This window comes from Arvicola amphibius, chromosome 11 (assembly GCF_903992535.2).
Source record: "Arvicola amphibius chromosome 11, mArvAmp1.2, whole genome shotgun sequence".
In the NCBI taxonomy this organism is placed as follows: Eukaryota; Metazoa; Chordata; class Mammalia; order Rodentia; family Cricetidae; genus Arvicola; species Arvicola amphibius.
In genome coordinates this window covers 3,466,478-3,486,350 of record NC_052057.2, presented here as the reverse complement: position 1 = coordinate 3,486,350, position 19,873 = coordinate 3,466,478, and the positions used below count along the sequence as shown (strand labels likewise).

General features: G+C 44.1%; 1 protein-coding gene across 1 annotated transcript; it reads left to right on the top strand.

Moving 5' to 3' along the window:
• The first annotated feature begins 12,063 nt into the window (after positions 1-12,063).
• Fga (fibrinogen alpha chain) lies at positions 12,064-19,496 on the top strand. The gene is made up of 6 exons (XM_038347531.1): positions 12,064-12,221; positions 14,303-14,431; positions 14,865-15,048; positions 15,973-16,118; positions 16,612-17,746; positions 18,613-19,496. Exons 1-6 carry the CDS (start codon positions 12,168-12,170, stop codon positions 19,332-19,334), a joined length of 2,370 nt encoding a protein of 789 aa, XP_038203459.1. The 5' UTR covers positions 12,064-12,167; the 3' UTR covers positions 19,335-19,496.
• The last annotated feature ends 377 nt before the right edge of the window (positions 19,497-19,873 follow it).

Below are 19,873 nucleotides of genomic sequence, written 5' to 3'. Positions count from 1 at the left end.
GATGAGACATTTGGTGCCTTTTATTGACCTTGCAAAGCATCACTTTTCCCCAGTTATTGTTAGTTGCTGAGTTTACATGTTAGGCTACACATAGGATCTGAGCCAATGGGAACAGAAGGGAAACAAGAACCATGCCTCTTGCTCTCCAAGGGGTACGAGACATCCAGAATATAGTAGCTCATGGTGACAGAGGCAGCAACCTAAAGTGACAACATTCAATGTAAGAACACAAACAGAAGTCACAGGGTCACAAGCACACAGCAAAGGCACATCACACACTGCTGTGTTCATCTTACCTCCTATCTCACGTAGAACTGTCATCCAGAGCAGAAAGCTGGGGAAACAAACTGCCCATCTCAGAGGTGGGCATGAAAGTGAACAGAAGGAGCCGTTTACTCGTTCTAAATGAGGGACAGTGTGGAAGTTCGCCTCAGCTGGCACTGCTTTCAGGGATCAGCTAAGTCTGGGGAACTTGCTCCAGGTGGCTGCACTGCGTGCTTGTCGTTGCCCTAAGAAAAGACTGCCTTGTGCTGGCGTCCTCAGCTTTAGCTGTGGATGATCTCACTTTCCACAGTTTCTTTCCAAATTTGCTCATTTCCTGATTCTCTTGACTCCCCATTTAAAAATATTCTGTTGAGGTGCCACTATATTGCTTCACTTACTAGAATCAGCTCATATTCATTTTTTTGGTTAATTTTGAGTCACAGAAAATGTATTAATTTCAAATTTACGCTTATTGGGTTATTAATATCTTCTGGTGAGTCCTGAGGGATACAGTTTCAGAAACAAGGCATGAGAAATACATCTAGACTCAATGAGACCGCATCTCTACGAGTAACGGGAAAGTTTAAGCCATTGTCTCAGTAAATCGAAACAGGTGCATCTTTTAAAGCACAGCTGAGTGTCCAGGGCCTCATAGAGACGTGGGGCTTCCCTCTGCTTCTCGGAACCGCCGGTAAATACTGCTCTCCTCTCTCCTTTACTTCTCTGAGCCCTGGAAAGCTTCAAAACAGGGAGGCTAAATGCCAGGTCCCAAGGTTCCACCCCTTACCTCTAGAGGGAAGCTTCCAAAATGGAACTACAGACTTGGGACAGTGGGGTTGGGGTTTTGGTAGCATGCGTGGCATCCCGAGTTCCATCCCCAACAAAAACAAAACAAAACAAAAAGTCTCGGTTCCTTAGCTCCAAGCCATTTGACTGTAAGGAAGATGTCTTGTGTTCATAGGCAAGAAATATTATTGGCCAAATGCCGTGACTTCAAACATACCTTCCTCCAGTCCTTCCAGGGGTGTGGGTGTGTTGAAGGGGAGTGGGTACTGAAAAGTTGTAATCAGTCAGGTGTTGTGACCCATAGCTTTCATCTTAGCACTTGGGGAGGCTAAGAAGAGTACATCGTGAGTTCAAGACCAGCCTGGGCTATAGCACAGAGCACTGTCTCAAAAAAAATGTCAAGGAAAAAAGGAGTGGGAAACAGAGAAGGAAAAAAGAGGAAGGGGGAAAGAAGGACGAAGAGGAGGGAGAAATGTAAGTATAGAAACCACATCTGAGAGCTTCCCAAGACTTTAATGATTTCACTTTGACTCAAATCAGCATGAACTGAGTACTACTTTTGTAATAGATACCATGGTTTATCCCAGCGGCAAATGTGAAAAACTTATGGGCACGTTAAGATCTAGGAGAAAGGTCTAGCTACTAGTTCCTTCTTAGTTTGATGACGCTTGAGAAGAATTGTAAGTGGAGGCTGTGTGTCTGTACCTGGCCACCCAGTTCCAAATAATCACACAGAAACTACATTAATTACGCAACACTGCTTGGACAGTAGCTTATGCATATTCCTAGCTAGCTCTTACATCTTAAATTAACCCATTTCTGTTATTTTTTATTTTACCACAAGGCTCATGGTTTGTTACCTCTTGTTTCTTAGGTAGCTGCATGGTGTCTCGCTGACTCTGCCTACTCACTATATATATCTTTGGATTTCCTGCCTGGCTTTATTCTGCTAAGCCATTGGCCAAAATAGCTTTATTCATTAGCCAATAAAAGCAATATATATACAGAAGGACCTTCCACATCAAAGAATGATGTAGGCTGGCTGTTGGCTCAGTGGGTAAAGCACTGGCTGTATGTCCAGAAACCAACATGAACCCAGACTCTGTGGTACAAACCTGGAATCAGGGCTGTGGAGAGGCAGAGGTGCAGCTCAGGACACTCAGGGGCCAGCCAACGTGGAATATAGGACCCTGTTTCAAATACTGTGGGAGGTGAAGACCAGCATCAGAGCACACACACACACATAGCACATGCACACCGCCTCACTCATATGACCACACACAAACACACCACAGCCCATGCACACTGCCCTAGCTCATATGACCACACACACACCACAGCACATGCACACCACCTCACTCACATGGCCACACACACACACACACAGCACATGCACACTGCCTCACGCATATGGCCACACACACACACACACACACACAGCACAGGCACACCACCTCACTCATATGACCACACACACTACAGCCCATGCACACTGCCCTAGCTCATATGACCATATACACACAAAGGGGGCTAGGCAAGTGTTAAGAAATAGCGTGAGGTGAAAATATTAAAGATAGGCAGTTAGCCAACATAGAGGAGGACCACTGAGTGCAGAAGGAGCCTTACTTCATGTACATCCCTGTGGCTGTGCTCACCATGGGAGGCAGAAGCAGAGAGGCTCCCATTCCTGGTACACTATTCCCTTTGGTCTGTGCTGGATTGGTCTCTAGAGTTATTCACTCTTATTTATTCAGATTTCCTTACTTACTGAGCAGTCAGCGTAAGAAGTCTACCAAGAACTACTTTACCTACCTGCTTTTTTCTTTTGCTTAGCCTAGATTGTACATGTAAATTGTTTTAAGTTAACAAAGGATACTTTTCTATAAATCAGTGGTACTGAGAACTGAGCATCAATTTATCTATTGCTAGTCTGCACCAAATACAAAGGTCTAGGATTATCATGTAAAAGAAAATATTGTGTATATTGCTTATATTATGTTTGCTTAGCTTATAGTTATTGAAATGTTTCTGCCTTTTGGATCTAGCAAAAACTGGGGGCTGTGTTTTATGTAGCTTTATTTGTTCATTTTTTGTTTTGTTTCTCATTTTGTTTGTTTTGTTCTTTGTTCTATGTAGCCTTGAGCAGGCTAGCCTGGAACTCAAAGTTCTGCCTGCCTCTGCCTCCCAAGTGCTGGGATTAGAGTTGTGTGCCACAGCATGGGAGTAGGAGAGATATCCTCACTCACCCACCCGTCAATGCCTGAGGCAGATGGGAGAACTGTCCCCATTACCCCTCTGTCATACAGCAGCATGGGGGACATATCCCTCCACCCTCAGACCCCATCCCACCTCAGCTGGGAGAGCTGGGACTGGGGTCAGAAGAGCAGAGCAGAAGAGCCATCGGTGCCTGTTATTAGCTGCAGTCCCCAGGAGTGTGGGCCAGGCAACACGGTAGAGCTGGTCCTGAAGGTGTAGGTGTGGGCGTACCGACCCCCAGCCCTAGCTCATGGATGCAAAGGTGAACTCTCTGGGGCAATGCTGGAAAGCTCATCCAGGGGGTGAAGACAGGGGAGAGCCGATGGGTTGACCAACTCTGCCCAAGCCCAGAACCAAGGTTAAGTGCTGGCCCACCCTGACATCCACCTCATCTGTATCTGCAGGAGCACAGGTTAGGGGCGGGGTCTTAAGAACCCAGGGCTACAGGATCTCCATGACACAGGGCAGCAATGTGATGTCCAGGAAGAGTCCCAGTGAGGGCCCAGAGTTGGTAGCGTAGCAGAGACTGGGGCCTCCAGCCACACCTTTGGCTCTTTGAGACAAACACACCTGCACGTAAAGATGTATGGATAAAGGGACTCACTGAGTGACTCACTGCCACACAGCAGCTTCCATCGTGAGTTTCCCTTTCTTCCGCCTTCTTCTTCTTTCTTTTTCTTTTTTTTTATCTTAAATTCTATTTTGTTTTATTTGGGGGATTTCAGAGGGCGAATGTGAGGGGAAGGGAGATCCGTGGGGGTCGGTACGCATGATGTGAAAGACACCAAGAATAAACAAAAAGGATTTTTTTCCTAAAAAAAAAGGTGTATACCACTATACCCAGCTCTTTTATGTAGCTTTTAAAATGTTTACTTATCTAGTAATTTGTTTCCACCGTATTTTATAAATTAATACACCTATAACTAAGTAGAACTTTAATAAGTGGTTCTTTATCACAAGCAGTTTGAGAATCTCTAAAATCTTCATTGCTCTGCTTTCCCCTCCCCCTTCTCTTTCCTTCCTTTCCTTTTTTTTCTTTTTGATGGTGTGAACATCCAGCCAAGAGTTCTGCACAGTCTGATAGAGTTCAACCCGGCAGCTGCACCCCTTGTCCAGGGACCTTGCTGCTGTCTTAAGAGCCTTCTCCAAGTTGAGAGCTTTATAATTTCCCTCAGTTATAAAGTCCAGGCATTTAAAAATAAATGTTACTTCCAAACTTGTAATTTTTCAAATATTTTCTAAATTGTCATTTCAATACCACATTATGACAGCCTCGGTGCTCTTGGTTTGGGGGAAGGTAAAGTTTTGCAAACAATTTGGGGGAAGAGGATTGTCATTTAATTAGTCTATGCTGCAAAATGAACCCAATTCATGCCCACTCTCCAGATGACCGCCCCAGCAGAGGCCTGTTGATTGTTACTTCCTTTAAGAAGAAATAAAAACCAGATCAAATACAAATGAATGCTGACTGACTATGTAAGCATTGCAGCCACGGTTAGATTATTGCAAGGGGTCACAGGTCCTCCCATCTGAGCCACCAGGACAACCTTCTGGGAAGGCTGCTGGCTCAGGGTGATACTCTTGCTCGCCTCAGTTTTGTTGGGAAACAGTAAAGGCAGAAAGCAAGGTGAATTCAGGATTGTGGCATTCGCTCAAATCTACTAACTGGGTCACAGTTGTGTCCTTCAAATCTAGACACCAGGCCTTTGGCACTGGCTCCTACCCGCCAAGTCATCACTAGATTTCCCCTTACTAGCAAGTAGAGGGAACTCATGGTCAAGCTGAGTGTTTTCCTTAAACAAACATGGTAGGGCAGATTCCACTCTGGGATTATCCAGGACAGGCAGTTAAAATGTTACAAAAGGAAAGAAAAAAAAAGCTAACTTTGCATAGACTTTGGACTGGAGATACTTTTCTTTATAGTTTGTTTCCTTTACATTGCAAAGCTGTGGTTAGGGTCACGTGAGAGAACGTAGGAAATCAACAACAACAGCAGAAACTGAGTTGTTTCTTGCTGGAAAGATTAGTATTACTGCACTCTGCATGGCTTTGAATCTGATACTAAGTTTGGAAATATAAATTTAAAACATTTTTTTAAGGCAGGGTCTTATTTAGCCTAGGCAGTCTTCAAATCTCCACAGCATGAGTCCTGGGATTGCCAGTGTGCCACCACACCTGCAGAGGCCCCAGGGTAACATATTTCCTACTTACTTTTGTCCTGCAGGTTTTAGACATTTTTTTTTTCAATTTAGAAGAATCTAATTTTGTGTCCTGACCAGGAATGTTGGAAAATGTCCATCCATGTCGGTTTCTCTGTGGTATTTCTCAGTATTTTTGTTGTTGCTGCTGATTTTCTATCCATTTTACAACCTGGTGAAAACAACTCAACTAACCCTTTTAATTGGGTCCCTGACTGGGGCCATGCCTTGACGGTAGAACCTGTGTTTAGAATATGCTTGGCTGTCTCCAGCACCACATAACAAAATGCAATGGACCTTGGCAGTTAGCATTACCTTCCTTTCTGGAGGATGCTAAGTGCCCTGTAGAGTTGTTTCTTCTCATTTCAGTTCGGTAGGCTCACAACTGGCAGGTTTTCTGTGTGATCTTGATCCCAGCAAAACCAGAAGAGTTTCCTGACTAGAGCAGACTGAGGGATGAGAATGAAGCCGCATTGTCTGAGATGATACATCACAGGATGGCTGTACTTCATTTTGATCCTTAGTTACATTTTAAGTGTATGGGTGTTTTACCTTCATGTATGTCTGTGCACCACATGCTTGTAGTGCCCATGGAAGCCTTAAGAGGGCATCACCATGCACAAAACTCAAGTCCAAATGGATTAAAGACCTCAACATACAGCCAACCACACTGAATTTCATAGAAGAGAAAGTGAGAAGTACATTTGAATGCATTGGCACAGGAGACCACTTCTTAAATAGAACCATAGCAGCACAGACACTGAGAGAAACAATTCATAAATGGAACCTCCAGAAACTGAAAAGCTTCTGTAAAGCAAAGGACATGGTCAACAAGACAAAACGATAGCCTGCAGAATGGGAAAAGATCTTCACTAACCCCACATCAGACAAAGGTCTCATCTCCAAAATATACAAAGAACTCAAGAAATTGGTCATCAAAAGAACAAACAATCTAATAAAAAATGGAATACATACCTAAACAGAGAACTCTCAACAGAAGAATCTAAAATAGCTGAAAGACACTTAAGGAAATGTTCAACATCCTTAGTCATCAGAGAAATGAAAATCAAAACAACTCTGAGATTCCATCTTACACCTGTGAGAATGGCCAATATCAAAAACACTGATGACAACTTATGCTGGAGAGGATGTGGGGTAAAGGGAACACTCCTCCATTGCTTGTGGGAGTGCAAGCTGGTACAGTCCCTTTGGATATCAGTGTGGCAATTTCTCAGAAAATTAGTAAACAACCTTCCTCAAGACCCAGCAATACCAATTTGGGTATATATCCAAAGGATTCTTAATCGTGCCACAAGGACATGTGCTCAACTATGTTCATAGCAGTATTGTTTGTCATAGTCAGAACCTAGAAACAACCTAAATGCTCCTTGACTGAAGAATGGATAAGGAAAATGTGGTACATTTGCACAATGGAGTACTACACAGCAGAAAAAAATAATGACTTCTTGAATTTTCAGGCAAATGGATGGAGCTAGAAAACATTATTCTGAGTGAGGTAACCAAGACCCAGAAAGACAATTATCACATGCACTCACTCATAAGTTGTTTTTAAACATAAAGCAAAGAAAACCAGCCCACAAATCACAATCCCAGAGAACCTAGACAACAATGAGGACCCTAAGAAAGACATACATGGATCTAATCTACATGGGAAACAGAAAAAGACAAGATCTCCTGAGTAAACTGGGAGCATGGGGACCTTGGGAGAGGGTTGAAGTGGAGGGAAGAGGCAGGGAGGGGAGCATAGAAAAATGTAGAGCTCAGTAAAAATCAATACAAAAAGGAGCATCAGATCCTATGGGATTACAAACTCTTGTGAACCACCATGTTGGTGCTGGGAATCAAGCCCAGGTCCTCTGGAAGAGCAACCAGTGAGTGCTCTTAATCTCTGGGCCATCTCTCCAGCTCCATAGCTGCACTTTTCATAAATAATATTTATGCTTTAATAGATATCAAATGTTTTGAAAGTGGTAAATCTAAAGAAATTGCAGGTAAAATATTCCATTAATAAAGCTGGGCGGTGGTGGCGCACGCCTTTAATCCCAGCACTCGGGAGGCAGAGGCAGACGGATCTCTGTGAGTTCGAGGCCAGCCTGGTCTACAAGAGCTAGTTCCAGGACAGGCTCTAAAAAAACCTACAGGGAAACCCTGTCTCGAAAAACCAATATATATATATATATATATATATATATATATATATATATATATATATATACACATATATATATATGTATATATATATATAATGCAGCTAAAAGAAGCAGAAAAACTCAAGGGCTTCAGTCTTGCAGATGTCCCTCCCCCTCCCATGCACACACATAACTACCCAGTGGGAACTTTACTGAAAGAGCTTATGTAAGAGGCCACTGACATTAACTTGAGTGGAGACAGAGAGAGAGAGAGAGAGAGAGAGAGAGAGAGAGAGAGAGAGAGAGAGAGAGAGAGAGAGAGAGAGAGAATGACCATTAGCCAGATGCAGTGAGGCAAGCCTGCCATCCCATAGTTCCCCATTTAGGAAGTTAAGGAGGGAGGGTTCTGAATTCAAGAAAACCTGTATCTAGGCTATGTAGTGAGACCCTGCCTTTAAATACCGAGGCACAGTCAGTGAGTGGTGGGGTACACACCTTTGATCCCATCTTTTAGGAGGCAAACAAGTAGATCACTATAAGTTCAAGCCCAGCCCTACCTGCATAGTGAAATCCAGGACAGCCGAGGCTACATGGACACAGTTTTAAAAAACCAAGCAAAACAATCAAAAATAAAGGACCAAATTCAATCCATAGCAACTTCCTCCCCAAATAATGATTGATTACTACATTACTAAACTCTAAAATTGCTAAATATTATTCATGTACATGCCCATTAATCTGGAGAGAGTTCCATTTTAAGAACTAGGCTAGACTTATTTTCTAATTAAGAATATTAAAAAGAAATGTAGGGCAAGAGAATCAAGCATGATTAATCAATCAAGCAAAAATCACCCACTGAGTCACCTTTTCACTTTCCTATGAGCGATCATAATCATTTCTCTGTGTTTACGGAAATTCCTACTTTCTTACTAGAACTGACCATCTGGAGCCCGGGCAGTGACAGGTTTTCAAACAAATACCTCATGGGTCCCTCCTACACGGATTGGCATAGCCTCGTTGGCCTTTCTCAGTGATACCAAGGCAAAAACCAAACTTTTGCAATAGCTGAGCAATACAGGGAGCTGCAGGTCAAACAAAGGCATGAAAGCTGCTGACAGCGTCTACTGATTAAATCCTTGCTAGATCCTGACCACTATTGTACAACCCAGGCGAAGGTCCTGCAAACTTAGGACCAAAAGCCAAAAGCTCCTGTTTATGGTCAGTCCAAAACTAGGAAGTGTTTTATACTTTCCAGTTGTGTGTTTAATTATTGTTTTAACCAAGTATATCCTGGTGACGTGACAATACTTCTTGCTATTAGGAAAAAGTAAATGTGTATGTTCACATAGATTTTTATAGGGTGAGATATGAATTCCCATCAAACTTGTGAATTCTTGTTCCTGCTTATTTATAACTGGTAGAATGAGACCAGCTGAAAAAGGTATCTAAATCAAATATCCCCACAGGGCTAAGAAAATCAGTGTGACTTTCTAGGGGGTAAAGCTGTCAGAATTATGCCACAGAAAATTTCTTACAAATTTACAGATTAATTTTTTTTTTTGCATTAGAGAAGTACCCTTCTTGCCATTTGCTCTTTAAAAGTGAAGACTACTGTATTATCTGTACCTTGTGAGCCTGCATGATTTTCATGACACAGCAAGTGCCACAGGGTGGAAAACCACCCCCGAAGAATAAAGAACCAGGTCAAGGCTACTCACCCAAGCGCCTATTTGAGGAATCCTAGCACTAGAGAGAAAATGCAGAGCTTTTGGTTACAGGCTATTGGACCTTCTAGAACAACAAAAGGTGCCATTTCTCAGGTGACATTACATCCTGATGTAATTGTCCAGGATCACTGTGCACCCTCTGCTGCTGCTCTATTATCTAATATGATAAAGTACCACAGGGAAAAGCAATACAGAGCTGTGGGAAAGCACTTCAGGGTGGCTGCTCTCTGGGTGAAGTAGTCAGAGAAGAAAGAGGGAAAGTAGGGAGGGAGAGAGGAGGGGAGAAGGGGAGAGAAGGAAGGGGAGGAGGAAGGGTAGGAGGAAGGGAGGAAGAAGGGGAGGAGGAAGGGTAGGAGGAAGGGAGGAGGAAGGGGAGGAGGAAGGGAGGAGGAAGGGAGGAGGAAGGGGAGGAGGAAGCGAGGAGGAAGGACCTTTTGAACAGATGCTGGGATGGCCTCAGGAAGTGACTCCAGGGGACCATGAAACAGCAAGGGCACAGTCCTTGGAAATGCTTCCACAGGCTCCACAGTAGTGGCTTCCAATAAAATTGTCTCTGTTAGTTTGCTTTCAGGAAGATTATGATTTGTCCATTTACCTGAAAGGAATCTCCTGCAGACCTAGGGAAAAAAAAGAAAAAAAAAACACTTTTGAGAGGGTTTTCCCATCCAGGCCATTTTGTACATTTTGATGATACAGAATGTGGGGGCAAATGCTTCCCAGCATCCTCAGGAATTGTTGTCTGTAATCTCAATGGGCTCTAGGGCTTCTCTGAGCTCTGAAGCCAACTTTAAAAAGCTGGGGAACTTTCCTCAGTGTAGACTGACATTGCCTGGCTTGCTAGCTGGATGAGAGCTTTGATCTGTCTGCAGCAAGCTTGGCTTGTCTGAGCTGCTCTGTTTGTAGCACAGGAATGCATTCATGCTTGCTTGCTCCACGAGGGTCTGCACCTTTCTGGCAGACTGTAAAAACAAGCAAAATAGTTCAATTTTTCAGTTTCTGTTCTAGTGGAAGAGACAGATAATACCCTACAACGACCAAGGCCACTAGAGATAACTGAGCTAAGAAAAGAGAGAGGAACAAGGGACGACACTTGAGGATTAGTAGAATGTCCAGCAAACATTTTGATGCTCAGTAAGCACTCAGTAAATGTTAGTGGCTGCTGTTACCAGGAGTGGCTTCACGGAGGACCAGGATCAGACAAAGGAGGACTGGTCGCCAGCTAACAGAATACCACCCCATTAAGTGTGAATTTCACATGTACAACAACAACATTCTAGTATAAGTATATTCCAAATATGGCAGAAGACATGCATGCACTAAGATATATTGTTCGTCTGAGATTCATATTTAACTAGTCATTCTCAGATTTTATTACTAAATATAACAAACTTAAGTCAAAGGCTTCTCCTCACGTTGCTGAATCATGTCTGATTATGTATATCTTGATGTAAAATAGCAAAGGCTTCTCCTCATGTTGCTAAATCATGACTGATTATGTATATATTGATGTAAAATAGCAAAGGCTTCTCCTCACGTGTTGAATCATGACTGATTATGCATATCTTGATGTAAAATAACCCCTGTTTGGCTAATAAACATATGTACCACCCCATTTAGCTATCTTTTTCTTTTCTTCTTTTCTGATTTCCCTTGTTTTTCATCTCCTAGCTACCGATACTGTGTTCCCATGTCTGAATTCCACGTTTTAGGATTCACATAGATGTGAAATCATGTCTTCCTGTTTAGTTTTTTTTTGACTCAGTGTGGTGTCCTCTGGGCTCATGCAAATCTCCCCAGAGGCGGGAGCAATAATCTCTTGTATTCATCCACTGAGGGGTAGTGGGCCGCTTCCCTAGTGGGGAGTTGTGAATGACGCAACAAGAGTCAGTTCCAGATCCAGCTATTGCTTTGCCGGGGAGAAACAGAAGCGGGTCGGTGGGTCACACAGAGTTCCACTGAGCCCAGAAGAACCGGACTTGCAGATGGAGAGCCAGCGAAGAGGGCCCATGTCCAGAGGTACAGTGAGGAAGGAAAGGGCACTTTACACAACATTTCTGTCCTCCACTAAGGGACAGATATACTTTACATCAAGATATACTTTCTGCCAGGCAGTGGTGGCAAGCACTATTCTGAAAGTCTTGAAATAATGCACCCATTTGTTCACTAACATGTGTAGTAGGTTGTCATTGACTTCATTCTTTAATTAAGGACACTGATTCCCAAGGATGCACATAGGAGCACAGAGCAGGGACCTGGAGTTGGGATTGTGGAGGTAGGTTTGGCACCAGTGGCTGTTATTTTGACATTTGAGCGGAGGAAAACCATATGTTTAAAATAAACTTACTATAGGCTATCAAGCCATTTTGAAACTCCGATGAACTCTGAATCCTACACACAGTCAGATGTCACTGGTTATGTCTCTACTTCACAGAACTGATAGCTAGAATGTCCTAGCTCCCCACACGCTCCTGCCGGTGTGGAAATGGTCCCCTACTTCCTGGAATGTGGAATTCTCCCCCCAGCTTCTGGCTGCACAATCAAATGCTACCATTTGCCACAACTTATCAGAAGCAAACAAGCTACAGAGAATTGAGCAAGAATTTCTGGGATGCCAGCAGTTATGGTCAGAGCAGCGGACTCGGTGTGAGCTTTGGCTCTTTGAGCAGGACAAAGGTGATGATTAACTCAGCCTCCTGCAGACTTAAGTAGGATGGGAGCTGAGAGTAGTCAGTCCTCCTGTCTTTGGCTGCAGTGACCCTCATGAGCCATCCTTAGACACGGGAAAGATGCTCTCCCTGAAGATTGCCTGCCTCATCCTGAGTGTGGCCAGCACAGTCTGGGTATGTCCTCCTTATCTCTCATGCTCAGTATTTCTCCTGCAAGGTGCTTTGAGTTTGGAGTCTATCAGGTCTAATATAGCAGACAGACTATTATACCAGGTCTTCGTTCTAATATCTGTTTTGTTTTATAATTGCCAGGCCATGGAGGCAGATTCCTAAATGGGCTCCACAAGTCCACGGGGTAGTGTGATGTCAAGGGGAAGGCCATGGAGGGAACTGAGGGACCACATTCTCGAGAGGTCCTGACATCAGTCATACAGGGTGATTTGTCTGTCAGATTCAGCCTTCAAACAGGGCACTTTTGTTTGTTATGGACTTTCATGGTGTTGGGGATTGATCTAGCATCTGGGCATGCCAGGAAAGCTTTCTACAGTGGAGTTACACTGTCAGATTGCCAGCCTGGTGAATCTCCCCAACCTTTGTCCTTCTAAGGTCTGGAGACATCCCACTAGCAGAACAGAACATTGGAGAATTAGTCTCTAACTTGTACTCTCTGGCTGTTTGTCTGCAATGAGCAGAACGTTTTAGGTTTGGTGCTACTGTTCTCTAGCGTTTTGCTTTGTTTGTAACATTGAGAACTGAACCCAGAACTTTCTAGATGCTAACAAGAATTCTCCCATTGCCCTACATCCCCAGCTCTAAAAGATAGTTTTTCTATCTCCTTAAAGACCTAAAGGAAAAAAGCAAATTTATTACCTTTGAAAACATACAGCAAATTCAGAAGGAGTCAGTTATGAGGCATTGTGTTCCTTGGATTTGTCTGCTTTTTATAGATAACGTGTAAATACTCAAAAAATTTCCAAAATTAAGCTCCAAAAACATATAAAAGAAAGAAACCTAAATCTGTGGGGCTTCTGAAGCGTTCTAATTTACCAAACATGTCAGCTATGCCCAAGGAACTCAGTGACATCCTGATCAGTGACTCAGGCAGCATATTATTTCAGTTGCCTTCTTGGCTCGCCAATTCACAAATCTTGATATCAGAAAGTAAAGAATAAAACATTTTTTTATTCTTTTATTTAGCTAAAATCACCAGCTAAAGCAATATTTCTGGGTAATTCATAGTTGTTATTTTCCTAATCTCTTATTATTGTATTCAATTTCTGTCTGCTTTTTTGTTGGATTATTTTATTCTGGAATGCAATTGAATTTACCATTATATTTCTTATACAAAAGGATTCTGCTTGTTCTTTTAAATGAATTGTTCTTCGTTCCTTTAATTATGATAATTAGGGTTATTTGAATCCTCGCAAGTAAGACTTAGTCTGTGTTGACTAATGATCAGGATGAACTACCCAAACAAAAGCAGTGGCATTGGAAGGCTTGTCAGTTGGCCTCACAGAGTGAAAACAATGGACCCTAAACGCCATCTTCAGCCATTGAACTATAAAGTCTGCTCGGACAAAATGTTTAATAGTGCATTTGGTTTATAGCTGAGAATTTTTAACTCTGCGTTTCTAATTATAGGGTGTTAAAAAATTGCTAGCTGCGGACTACTGCTTTAACTGTTTATTGTTTTCATTTTGAATGAAAATCTACAGTTGCATGATTGTAGGACAAAAACACCGCCAACTATTAACTCCCTGCGTTTCTATCCTTGATCAATGCTTGCCTGGGTCATGGGCCCTCTCCAAAGGTTACCATAGAAACCTGAAGGAGCGAGGGAAAGCCAGCACAAGAGGGCGCGGGTCTTCGCATACAGAAGGACTTACAGGAGAGAAAGAACTAGACTTTTTCAGCTATTTTATTCATTGGTGGTCATGAAAGGAAAGAAAAAGATGAAATTTAACTAATTCTGCTAATCCAAATTATTTTTCGTTTAAAACCCCTGACAGTTAGCGGGTGTTTAATGAACATTAAACACAGTTTTTTAAAAAAATTCATGACCTTTATCTCCTTTGCTTCTCATAATGACTTCATAAAATAAGTAGAATTTTCATTTGACTGTAAGAAACTGGCCTTTTCCCTCTGCCTTTTCTTTCTTGGAGCTTGTGAGCATCATAATGTCTCCACCATGAGCATCATAATGGCTAACATTGTTGCCTCTGCTCCCTTCCCTATGTCTGAATGAACCCTTGAAGACCTCAGACACTGACACCGGAGGTGAATTCTTAGCGGAAGGAGGCGGAGTGCGTGGCCCAAGAGTTGTGGAGAGACAGCAGAGTCACTGCAAAGAGACAGACTGGCCCTTCTGCTCTGATGATGACTGGGTAAGCAGGAGACCTGGTGAGCAGGTGTCCTTCCTTGTGGCACAAAGAGCTGCAGGCTCACTGAGCGGGTCCTGAAAACCTCCCCCCCCCCCTTCAGAGATAATCTAACAGAAAACCAGCTCCTTGCACGCCAAATTAGAGAAAGAAAATGGAACGAACCTTGTCCTAAGGCTTTGTGTAGTTATCAAGGGTCTCTGGGGGAATAAAGGAATGGGATGTATGACAGTAGGACTTCAGAATCCCCAGAGCCTCACACAAGACTAAGTGGTCCTTCACTCTGGAGTTTCCCCATGGCCTCTTGACTAGTCTTCCGAGCTATCCTCGGTGGGTAGTTGGAAGAGCTGGGGAGGGGAAGCTGCAGGAACTGTTTTAACAAAACTTACTAGGAGATAGAACTTTCATATAACTCCCCCCCCCCTTGCTTCATTTTCAGAACCACAAATGCCCTTCTGGCTGCAGGATGAAAGGGCTGATTGATGAAGTCAATCAAGATTTTACCAACAGAATAAACAAGCTCAAAAACTCACTATTTGATTTTCAAAAGAACAACAAGGATTCTAATACGCTGACCAGGAATATTATGGAGTATTTGAGAGGGGACTTCACTAATGGAAACAGTGAGTAGGACATTTTTAGTGCTCAGACTTTCTAGCGAAGACAACAAAAAACCCCAATTATAACGTTTCCTCAAAGCTACCATGATCCTATTCCAAAGCTCTCAGTGCGGGAACCACTCAAGTTTAAGGAGATGTATGTCATTTCCAGAAAGTTAGAGAAATCAGCTTAGATTTTTAACATGCCGTATATTGAAAATCAGGAGAGGCAGACCGTCCAAACAGTTCTGCTTCTGGCCCATAGACAAGGAGTCTCAGAGGTCAAGGGACTTCTCAAAGACACAAGTTAGAGGTCAGCTCCAGATTCTGCTGAGTCAATTACATATTTTTTTTTAAAACAAATTGAGATACAGGACCATGCTCAGTGTTCCCCGTAGGACTCGCCAGTGCTGGCAAGCACTGAGGTCCCTCTGGACTCCATGGAAGTCCCGGGTCTTACACTGAACAATTTAATGTCAGTGGTGCAGCCATAGCTGGCAGGTGACTGACCCTGGCAATGCCCAAAATTCTTAGAAATGATTTCAAAGTTCCAGGCAGAAAAAAATAACTTCCTCAACATTAACATATAAGAATAGATTCAAGTCCCTTGAGTGAAGTTATGATAAAATAGTTGGATGTGATCAAACTCACTATTTACCAAACCTCTGTTTTAAACTCCAAAGTTATTTCCTTCTGGATTTATTTGGATTTCCAGTTATAACTAATACACATGGATGGCTTTTGTGGGGGACAATCTAGTTAAGCCTGAAGCTCTCAGAATACACACCCGGAGAACAGGCTGCAAAGGAAAAAAGTGTGGAAATGTTTATGAGCAATTTTCCATTTTATCGTTTGTTTGGGTGTTTGATCTTCTGTTGTTGTTGTTGTTTTGCTTTAATAAGCAAATCAGTCTGCAGCCACCTGAATGCCTTCCATTTTCTGTTTCAGACTTTGATAACACATATGGCCAAGTATCCGAAGAGCTGAGACGCAAAATTGAGATCCTGAAGCGCAAAGTCGTAGAGAAAGCACAGCAGCTCCAAGTTCTGCAGAAGAATGTCAGGGCTCAGCTGATCGACATGAAGCGCCTGGAGGTAGGTGTGAAGCCCAGGTCCCAACTGCTTTGGGTTTGTGTAAGGAGGAGAAGGAAGACGCTAGTCTTCTGAGTGGCTGCTGTGTCCATTAGCCACCCGAAACAGAAGCGTCTCCATCCTAGAAACGAAAACAGAAGGAAATTCTTAAAGGGTAAACACAGCATACTTCAAAAGAACACACTCTGCCCTGTCTGCCCATCTCATGCTGAACCCTTGGCTCCAGCATCAGGGAGGCTCTTTAGTGAGGGACTTCCATTCACAGGGATCAGTAACTTTCTCTTTTCCCATTCAAATTCTAAAATGGATCCAAATAGCTCCCACTGCACCGCCTCCCTGCCCCTGCAGGGCTTCCAGTGAAGATGCCTTGGGAAAAGTAAAAAGTGTTTTCTTCCGGTATTCCAAGAAGTGAAACCCATGTCCAAGATGTAAACCAGTTACCAGGAACCCATTTTGTCACTAGACATAATTCGTTTCTCTTTCTTCCTCTCTTCAGGTGGACATTGATATCAAGATCCGCTCTTGCAAAGGGTCCTGCAGCAGGGGTGTGGTCCATCAGCTAGATCTGAGGGACTACGAAGAGCAGCAAAAGCAGCTGGAGCAGGTCATCGCTAAAGACCTGCTTCCTGCGAAAGAGAAGCAGTACTTGCCAACACTAAAAATGGCTCCCCTTCCCGACTTGATTCCCGGAACTTACAAGAGCCAGCTTCAGGAGGCCCCTCCAGAGTGGAAGGCATTAACAGAAATGCGGCAGATGCGGATGGAGCTGGAGGGACTTGGGAAGGGTGGGAATTCACGCAGGGATTCTCGAGGAGACTCTCCAACACATGGGCCAGAGGCAGAGGCAGAAAACCCCTTGAAACCGACACCTGGTGTATCTGAGCATAGGCGTCCTGCAAGCTCCCAGCCTGGAAGTGAGGGAAGTTGGAGCCCCTGGGCTATGGGGTCTGATGGACGCGGGAGTTCAGGAAGCTCTCAGCCTGGAGGTTATAGGCCAAATAGCTTAGGTTCTGGGAACCCCATGCCTAGCAACCCGGACTGGGGTGAATTTTCAGAGTCCACAGGAAGTAGCAGCTCAGCAATAAAGAAAGAGTACCACACTGGTAAACTGACCACCTCTAAGGGAGATAAGGAGCTCCTGATTGGAAACGAGAAAGTCACCTCCTCTGGTACAAGCACCACACGCCGTTCATGCTCTAAAACCATTACCAAGACTGTTACGGGTTCCGACGGCCGCAGAGAAGTGGTCAAGGAGGTGGTCACCTCCGACGATCCCTCTGATTGTGGTGGCGCCATTGAGTTAGGCGGGGGCCATAATTTTGGCGGCAGGTTTGACTCGTTTGCCCAAAATTTCCCGGAGGAAGCTGGTTTTTTTGACAGTCACTTCGATTCGCTGTCCTCTAACTTCAAAGAATTTGGCAGTAAGACCGAGGCTGTAGGCTCTGACATTGGCCTAGAGGACCCAGGCTCCCATGTTCCTAGTTATTCTTCCGGTAGTAAAACCTCCACTGTCAGAAAGCAGCAGATCACCAAGACCTACAAAATGGCAGACGAGGCAGGAAGTGAAGTTCACGATGCTGGAGAAGCTGGGACCACCAAGAGGGGCCGTGCCAAATCGCGGGCATCGAGAGGTATCCACACTTAACTTTCGGGAAGTTCCCCTGACCCCCTAGATTAAGTTAACCATTTCTGCACCGGTTCCTAACCTTCCAGAGTGCCTTGTTGAGATTGCACTTTTCCTTTTTCGTGCTAGACTGTACGTTCCATGGGGGCAGGGACTTGGCCGCACGTCTATCTCTGTAATTCCCAAATGTCTTAACAGTGCATTCGTTTCTCAATAAATATATTTCAAATAAATGAACAAATTCTTCTGAAACTCAATTCTGAGTCTGTTTTAACCAAATCCATGCAAAATGTGTGCCATGGTGACATCCAACTCACTAACCTTAAATTCGGTGTTACGTCTCAGTTGACATTTAGATCGGGTTAAAAATTTGTTCGCAGAGGCAGGCGGATCTCTGTGAGTTCGAGACCAGCCTGGTCTACAAGAGCTAGTTCCAGGACAGGCTCCAAAGCTACAGAGAAACCCTGTCTCGAAAAAACCAAAAAAAAAAAAAAAAATTTGTTCTCTTACTATATTGATTGATGGATGCTTAGCCGCCTCTGATGACCATCTGCTATTAGTATGTGCAAATAAGATTTAGAATCCATTTGAAGAAAGTTTGCACTTTGAAGACATAAGTATTCTTTACCTATTTAATATTACATCTCAATGTAGGTGCATCTTTTTTCCACGGGAGGAGGGAAGGAAGGAAGGAAGGACGGAGGGAGGGAGGGAGGGAGGGAGGGAGGGAGGGAGGGAGGGAGGAAGACAAGCACACAGGCAAGCAGACAGGCAAGCAGGCAGGCAGTATCTATCTTCTTTAATCTGGGCAGTGTTTTCTTTGTAAATTTAAATGAGAGCAACTACTTCCAACCAGCTTAATTTTTCTTTTAGACTGTGATGATGCCCTCCAAACACATCCTTCAGGTGCCCAGAGTGGCATTTTCAGTATCAAGCTCCCTGGATCCAGTAAGATTTTATCTGTTTATTGCGATCAAGAGACCAGTTTGGGAGGATGGCTTTTGATCCAGCAGAGAATGGATGGATCACTGAATTTTAACCGGACCTGGCAAGACTACAAGACAGGTTTCGGCAGCCTGAGTGACAAGGGGGAAGGGGAATTCTGGCTAGGCAACGACTACCTCCACTCCCTCACTCTGGGGGCCTCTGTCCTCAGGGTAGAATTAGAGGACTGGGCTGGAGAACGGGCTTATGCCGAGTACCACTTCCGGGTAGGCTCTGAGGCGGAGGGCTACGCCCTGCAGGTCTCCTCCTACCGGGGCACCGCGGGAGACGCTCTGACAGAAGGCTCTGTGGAGGAGGGGCCCGAATACACCTCACACAGCGGCATGCGGTTCAGTACCTTTGACAGGGACGGGGATCAGTGGGAAGAGAACTGTGCCGAGGTCTATGGGGGAGGCTGGTGGTACAACAGCTGCCAGGCTGCCAATCTCAATGGCATTTACTATCCCGGGGGCACCTATGACCCCAGGAACAACAGCCCCTATGAGATAGAGAACGGGGTCGTCTGGATCCCCTTCAGAGGGGCAGATTATTCCCTCAAGGCTGTTCGCATGAAAATCAGGCCGCTGGTGGCGCAGAAGCTGAAGAAGTAGGGGGTGGGGGGGGCTAAATAAGAAAGATGGAGTCAAGAATCTTGTCAACATCTTACAAGATCCCAGGTGCTATTTTATTGTTCTTTGTACTGTAGCTAACTGTAACACAGATGTATTCCTCCTTCGAAAAATAAAATTATACTTTTCTTTTTCACCTTTTAATACTTCTGTGAGTTTCAAAGCTTTTGCAAGGAGATGCCAAGGAATACTCATTCCGTCAGGAAGAGGGAGTCAAACCTGAGCTCCTCATGGCTGATTTAAACATGGCTCTTCTCAGACCGCCAGTCACAGGCCCCCTGGGAGGACAGAAGTTAGTTCCTCCGTGGGTTTTAAGTGACCTTTGGCTCAGACTAAATAGTCTCCCGGGCTTGCCTGCCCCGCTCTCCGCCTTACGTTTTGAGTCAGGGTCTCTCACTGAACCTGGAGTCTGCCAGTTTTTCTAGACTGACTGGTCGGTGAGCCCCACAGATCTGATTGATGGGGTTACCAGGGTGTGTCTCTGCTCCTGGCTTATTGTGTGGTTGTTGGAGAGTTGACAC